General features: G+C 32.3%; 2 protein-coding genes across 2 annotated transcripts in view; both read left to right on the top strand.

Moving 5' to 3' along the window:
- The window catches only part of LOC137635235 (uncharacterized), an 80,396-nt gene that overhangs the window by 44,158 nt on the left and 28,738 nt on the right, over positions 1 to 7,500 (top strand). The window lies entirely within an intron of this gene.
- LOC137635230 (trophinin-like) overlaps positions 1 to 7,500 on the top strand; it is a gene marked incomplete at its 5' end in the record, with an annotated part of 20,490 nt that overhangs the window by 7,221 nt on the left and 5,769 nt on the right. Inside the window, one exon of the mRNA XM_068367688.1 lies at positions 5,728 to 5,766. Coding sequence (XP_068223789.1) covers positions 5,728 to 5,766 — 39 coding nt within the window. The remainder of the gene's footprint in view (positions 1 to 5,727; positions 5,767 to 7,500) is intronic.

A 7,500-nucleotide genomic window follows, 5' to 3' on the forward strand; every position in this document is an offset into this window, starting at 1 on the left:
GGGAGGTTATGTTTTCGCCCCTGTTTTTGTGTGTTTGTAATGTGTGTGTGTGTTTGTTTGTGAACAGCTTCCTGGCCACAATTTCAATCGTATAGTAATGAAACTTTCGGGGATTAACTGCTATGTAAAAAATGGAAATTATTACATTTTGGAAGGTCAAGATCAAAGGTCAAGGGCACGGTCAAGCAAAATGTCCAATTCATGTAATCTTCCATAAGTTTGGACATCGTTATCACAGAGATTTCAAACTTGGTTCACATTTGATTGTATAAAATCAACGCCAATTAATACACGTTAAGGTCAAAGGTCAAGGTCACGGTCAGGCAAAATGTCCAATTCACGCAATCAGCTATAAGTTTGGACAACGTTGTCACAGACTTTGAACTTTGGTTCATATTTGTGTGTATGAAAATCCACGCCAAATAATACACGTTAAGGTTAAAGGTCAAGGTCAAGGTGGAGCTAAAGGTCGAGAAATAAGCTGCCGCAGCGGAGGTCTGCTCTCTACTGAGTGCCCCTCTAGTTTTATTTCTGAATTTCATGGCGACTATGAAAAGTAGATTGATTTTATTTGCGGATACATAATCCATCACGAGTGCCTATACATGATATTGATTATATATATATATATATATATATATATATATATATATATATATATATATATATATATATATATATATATATATATAATTTGGAGGTCATTCAACTGAATAATATTTCAACTTCACATCTGTATTTCTTCCATTTTTTTTCATTATACACTATTTCACTTCATTTACTATTAGATTTTATTTTCTTTTTTTTTCTATTGGATGGAGTGATACTCCCCTATAGAATAAAGAAGTTTTTGAATATATATATATATATATATATATATATATAATTATATTATATTATATTATATATATATATATATATATATATATATATATATATATATATATATATATATATATATATATATATATATATATATATATATATATTGATATATATGTATGATATATATATATATATATATATATATATATATATATATATATATATATATATATTCCTGTTACGCTAGCGACATTGCCAGATGTATAACTACTTGGTCTCTTCCTATCCCTCGGGTAGGGGGGGAGGGAATAGTCATACCCTGGTGTGAGTGGGAGGGGATGGGAAGGGTTGAATCTGTCTGAATATTTAAATGACTGTTCTGGTATTCAAGTATATCATATTAAGCTTATCCACCACTGAGGTAAATATCAAGAAGTCTCTCTCTCTCTCTCTCTCTCTCTCTCTCTCTCTCTCTCTCTCTCTCTCTACGTAAACACCTATAAATAAATGTATTGATATATGAAACATATATTCTTCAGAAAATATCTCCGCAAATAAATGTATATTTATAAATTATTATATACTTCAGAAAATTACCCCATTTTCTATTCGCGCGTGAACGTTTTCCATAGCCATAATCGGTCAAATGTTGAGCTTCAAATGTACACCTCGCGCAGGTTGCCAGATTTCCTATTTGTGAAAAGGCAAACTTCTAATCAACAGAAGCTTTAAAAAAACCAACCTAATAGTAGAAAAGGCCAAAAAAAAATAGAGTATTTAAGGCGCAACTTTTTCATGATATTACTAAAGTCCAACTAATTTAAAAAAGGCCAGATTTGATGTTTTTTCCCTTAAAAAAAAGCCCTACCTGGCAACTCTTCTCGTGAATCAGATACCTTCCGCCCGAGTGTGCCACTGATAGCTCTTAAGCGATATCACTTTATAGTTGATAGAATTATATGGTTTTGTTGATTCCGTCAATCGGTTCAATACTTATCTGGTTAGAAATCGGTTTGAGAAATTGACAATTTTCTTAACTGGCGATGTTTTATTAGAAAGTAACCATTATTAGGAGGTTTAAGTTTTTTGCAATAGATCAGCAATTCTTTCATACAAAATTTATTACGTCGTGTGTTGACAGAAGTAAATCTATTTTCTTAAGTCGTGATATATTTTCATAAGATAATTCTATAAAAGAGTTTTTCAAAATTAAATTCAAATAGAGCTGTTTTTACTTCTTTCAAGGCAATTCTATAGCCTCGCGGTCTCTTCTTGAGAGAGAGAGAGAGAGAGAGAGAGAGAGAGAGAGAGAGAGAGAGAGAGAGAGACTTTCTTCTTTAATTTTACTTAAGCGGTTGTTTTTACATCTTGCAAGGCAATTTATATATGACATATCTGTTTTTGACGTTAATAGTTTATATAGGACATATCTGTTTTGACGCTGTTACTGTTTTTAGAATGATATATTGTTAATTCATTCTCTTCATTTATTTATATCCTTGTTTCCTTTTCTCACTGGGCTATTTTTTTCCTGTTGGAGCCCTTGGGCTAATAGCATCTGCTTTTCCAACCAGGGTTGTAGCTTGGCTAGTAATAATAATAATAATAATAATAATACGGTGATCAGAAGACGCTATCATTTGTATACGTTGCAAAAGGTCATGAATTTTCTTTTATAAACGGCAAGTCACTGAACTATTTTATCTGAAAATTTTCCAAGATAAAAAGGAGTAAATATAGTGTGGATTCTCTTTCTTTTTATCGATGGCAAGTCACGGCATTCTGTCATCGGTCGAGTGGAAAATGTATCTTCTTTCACGGTCTGTATAAAGAGTCGGAGACGCCTTCGAACGATTTTGGGGAATTCGGAGCGTTCAGTTGATATCATTTTTGTTTTACTCCGTTTTTTTTATGCTCTTGCGTTTTCATTTTTCCTTAATGTGCTAGTATTTTATATTTTACAACTTATGTTTATATTATTTTCTATATAAAGTGTTTGGTCTTCATTTTACTGAGTTATATTTAATCACTTCCATCAATGATACCGCCTGCTTTTGCTTTTTCATTTTTCTTTAATGTAATAGTTTTTTATATTTTATTGATTTTATTTATATTATTTTTTATATAAAGTGTTCGGTGTTCATTTTACAGAGTTATATTTAATCACTTCCGTCAACAATACCGCCAAAAACGGAACTTTCGACTCGCGGCTAAACCAATTTCCCGCCACAAATAAAAATCGGTTCGTTAAAAGCCAATCAATTCGAGCACGCGAGTCTATCCACTTAATCAAGCGATTGAAACCAATCAATTATTTAAGAAAAAAAGTCCAGTTGACTGGACGAATAATTAGTAGATCATCCTTTTTCTGCAAAGATCTTTACTTTTACTTTTTATTTATATAGGGGTTTATTTCTCGCCCTCCATCAGACACTAAGAGTCTGTTCAGGCGGGCCTTGGTGTGTGAAAATAATTTCTTTCCAGTTAATATTGTGCTCTGTATCTTTTCAGTTATTCGCTAGCATTTGTATTCAGGCTTAATAGTTTTCAGATCACTATTATAACACTTACCAAAGAGATAAGTCTTCAGGTTTTTCTTGAAAGCTGCCACATTTTTGCTATTCTTGACATCAAGTGGAAGGTCGTTGAAGAGTCTCGGTGCAGCATAACAAAACGTTCTTCCTCCTATTGCATGATTCACACTAATTTCGAATAGTCTATGTGGGTCATCAGCATGTCTAACTCTTACAGCAGCGCTAGTAGCTTGAGGGTAGGGGACCAAGCAATCACGAAGATATATATATTTAGGCTTTGTGAGTCAACAAACAAATCTTAAATTCAATCCTAGCCTTAACAGGTAACCAATGTAGATCGATCAGTGCAGGAGTTATTCTCTCCCGAAATTTAATGCCTTTTATCAGTCTAGCCGCCCGGGTTTGCACATTTTGAAGCTTTCTTAGTAGTGTATTGGGCAATTTATAGTACAGAGAATTGCAATAATCAAGCCTTGATATTACGTGACTCATCACTAAAATTTTTGTACTGCCCTCTGTTGAATATTTTCTAATAAATGCTATGTTTCTCAGGTGATAGTTACACACTTTCACTGTGTTCACAATTTGATCCCTCATTGACAAATTACAATCTATCAGTACACCCAAATTTTTCACAACAGGCACAATCCTAACATCAGCGTCACCAATTTTTATACTTTGAAATAACTGGTAATTCTTCAAAGCCACCTTTGTGCCAAAGAACATACATTCTGTTTTATCATATTTTAATTTAAGCTTTTTGCTCTGCATCCATGTTTTTATTTCAGTCATTATCTCATCAATTCTCTTCTTTGTATCTTGGGTTGTAGAAATTGAAAGGTAGAACTGAGTATCATCTGCATATAGTTTAAACTTTAAAGCCCACTTTTTGTTTTTTCAAGATGTGTGATAGCTCGATAGTATATATGTTGAACAAGATAGGGCCCAGAACAAAAGCTATAGGCAACAGTTTAGCGTAAAGTTGGGTATTCCACCTTGTTAGATAGAGATAAACTAGCAACACTTCTTAGTATTCTAGTGCTGGAGGCTATGCTATGGAAATGCATTTTAAATTTATTTAAGGCCTTAAAAAATGGGAGAATTTTATAATCTATTGGAATAAACAATGTTGACAATAACTTGCCACTTCTACCACACAGAATATGAGTCTCTCTCTCTCTCTCTCTCTCTCTCTCTCTCTCTCTCTCTCTCTCTCTCTCTCTCTCTCTGTATTTTATAATGGAATAAAGGTTTTTGACTTTGACTTTGACCTTGACTCTCTCTGTATTGTGTTCTTAAATGAAATCATATGGACATCAAGAATAAAATCATGGTAGGATCATCATTATTTATCTTCATCATCATCTCCTCCTACGTCTATTGACGCAAAGGGCCTCATAGAAGGATACAGGTTCAGAACTATTCTACCAAGAATTTCATAAATTCTTAGAAATCCTTGAAATTGTAGTTTTAATTCTAAAATACCGTCTTCTAGCGATACATTTTTTTTTTTTTTTTACGATTGAGCAAGTAACGATGATTTGATTTTGAAATAAAACATTACCAAAACACCGAAGACGGAAGAGAACAATTAAAGATAAATCATCAGTGTGAACGTGAACATTCGTGCGAATGTCTGAAAAAAAAAAAACAATTCTACAAACTATGTCGTCTTTGATTTGTCATCAGATATAAATCACGGAATTGTTTACCAAGAAATGCTTCCTTGACAAACATGCATTTTTCATATTGTGCCGTTTATATGAACTTTTGAGCCACTAACCAGTTGATATACTTGTTTATGAAAGTTTATACTAAAGGATTTTTTTTTTTATTAAGTTGTTGCCTTTGGCTTTGAAAATAAATGCCTACTTGCGTGTAGTCTAATTATGCATGAGTACATCACACACACACACACACACACACACACACACACACACATATATATATATATATATACATATATATATATATATACATATATATATATATACATATATATATGTACTGTATATATATATTATATATATGCATATATATATGTATATATGTATATATATATATGCATATATATGTATATATATGCATATATGTGTATATATATATATATATATGCATAGCCTATATATGTATATATATGCATATATATGTATATATATGCATATATATATATGCATATATATATATATATATATATATATATATATATATATATATATATATATATATATTTACATACTCACACACACGTGCACTAATTTTTAATTATCCGAAAGGAGATGACCGATAAAATAGTTTGTGCATATATACGCACAATTAAAACAACGTTATCTCATAAATTAGGAATTCCCTTTATTTTATTTTTCAGCGCTACTGGCAATATGCTGGTCAATTGCATGCAGGAGTAGTAAGTACAGACGCCAAATAGAGAGATAAAATATGCGCTTCTATTAAATTTTTTTTTCTCGTCACACAAGGCATTGATTAGCGTGTTTGTGGGCGTGTCTCATGATAGATTACCTTTCTCAACCTGAATTTTCAATCTTTATGTAGTTTTAGAATTGCTGTACTTCTTGTATGGATATAGTCAAGCGTTCTAGCATAAGTTTCGTTCATTCCTTGTTTTCAAAGGGCTCTCTTTACTGCTCAAGTTTTGACAGAATCAAAAGCTTTCTAAGTCTCATAATAGATTACCTTTCTCAACCGGAATTTTCTCACTTTATGTAGTTTTAGAATTGCTGTACTTCTCGTATGGATATCTTCAAGCGCTCTAGCATAAATTTCGTCCATTCCTTGTTTTCGAAGGGCTCTCTTTACTTCTGAAGTTTTGACAATCAAAAGCTTTCTTATCTAGTATTTTTTCTATTCAAGTTTGACAGTTATGCATCATGATTTAACGTGGTGTATCCATTCTCTCTCTCTATCTCTCTCTCTCTCTCTCTCTGGAGATCAAAAGATACACCCCGCTCAATACATGGAGCAGACTTCCAGCGGATGTAATGAACAGTTACATGGTAAACGAATTCAAGAATAAATTAGACAAGATCATAGAAACTATAAATGTTAAAAGTGAATCGCTCTACCCAAGAGCAAATGGAGTCTCAGCGGATGGACTAAAAAGTCTTTGAGGCCTCCAAAAATCCTTTAAACTCCTTATAACTCTCTAGTGAGGATAGGAATGAATAAGGACAACAGCCTTACAAAGATATAAACGACCAGAGAAATAGCTAATAATTAAAGTGCCATTTTATGTTAGATTAATAATAAGTGGAAATCTTGTCTATTGATACATGATAAAAGATTAAAAAACTTAGACAATAATTTAGTGTAAAGTAATAACACCAAGATCTAAAAAGCAATACACCCACACCATGTAATAAGTTGCCACAAGAACCAGAGAAGTACACTCGTGTGTATGTAGGCAAACACGAATGGTGCTTTCAATCTTACTAGTTAAGATTTGCCACGATCTAGAAATATACATACAACACACACACACACACACACACACACACATATATATATATATATATATAGTATATATGTGTGTGGATATATCAATATATTGTATGTATTGATTTGTATATATCATAAATACACAAATGTTTATATATACATATACGCATAACACAAATATATATATATATATATATGTATGTATATATATAAATTTATACATATCTGGGTTTTAATTCCCTGAATTTGTATCTTGACTATTACGAAACGTAGAAACAGCAAGTTATTAAGCTGGCTAGAATGGAAAATGACAAGTAACATCTCTGGTACACATTCTTTTTACTTTACCTGACGCATAAAGTAATCCGTGAAGATGGCGTCCCAATGATATGTAATTTTTATTCAATTTAAATTAATGAACTTCATCGTAAAATTGGAAATTTGGAATACTTTACGGTTAATTTAGGTATGAATTGAAAGGTTGTTGAAAAGTCACTCATTCGTTGGGTTTCTCCGGCGAACTTTCTTATGAGAGAGAGAGAGAGAGAGAGAGAGAGAGAGAGAGAGAGGTTATTGTATATCCGCGAGTGTGTTTGAGAGAGAGAGAGAGAGAGAGAGAGGAGGTTATTGTATATCGCGAGTGTGTTTGAGAGAGAGAGAGAGAGAGAGAGAGAGAGAGAGAGAG

Source organism: Palaemon carinicauda, unplaced genomic scaffold (assembly GCF_036898095.1).
Source record: "Palaemon carinicauda isolate YSFRI2023 unplaced genomic scaffold, ASM3689809v2 scaffold105, whole genome shotgun sequence".
Classification (NCBI taxonomy): domain Eukaryota; kingdom Metazoa; phylum Arthropoda; class Malacostraca; order Decapoda; family Palaemonidae; genus Palaemon; species Palaemon carinicauda.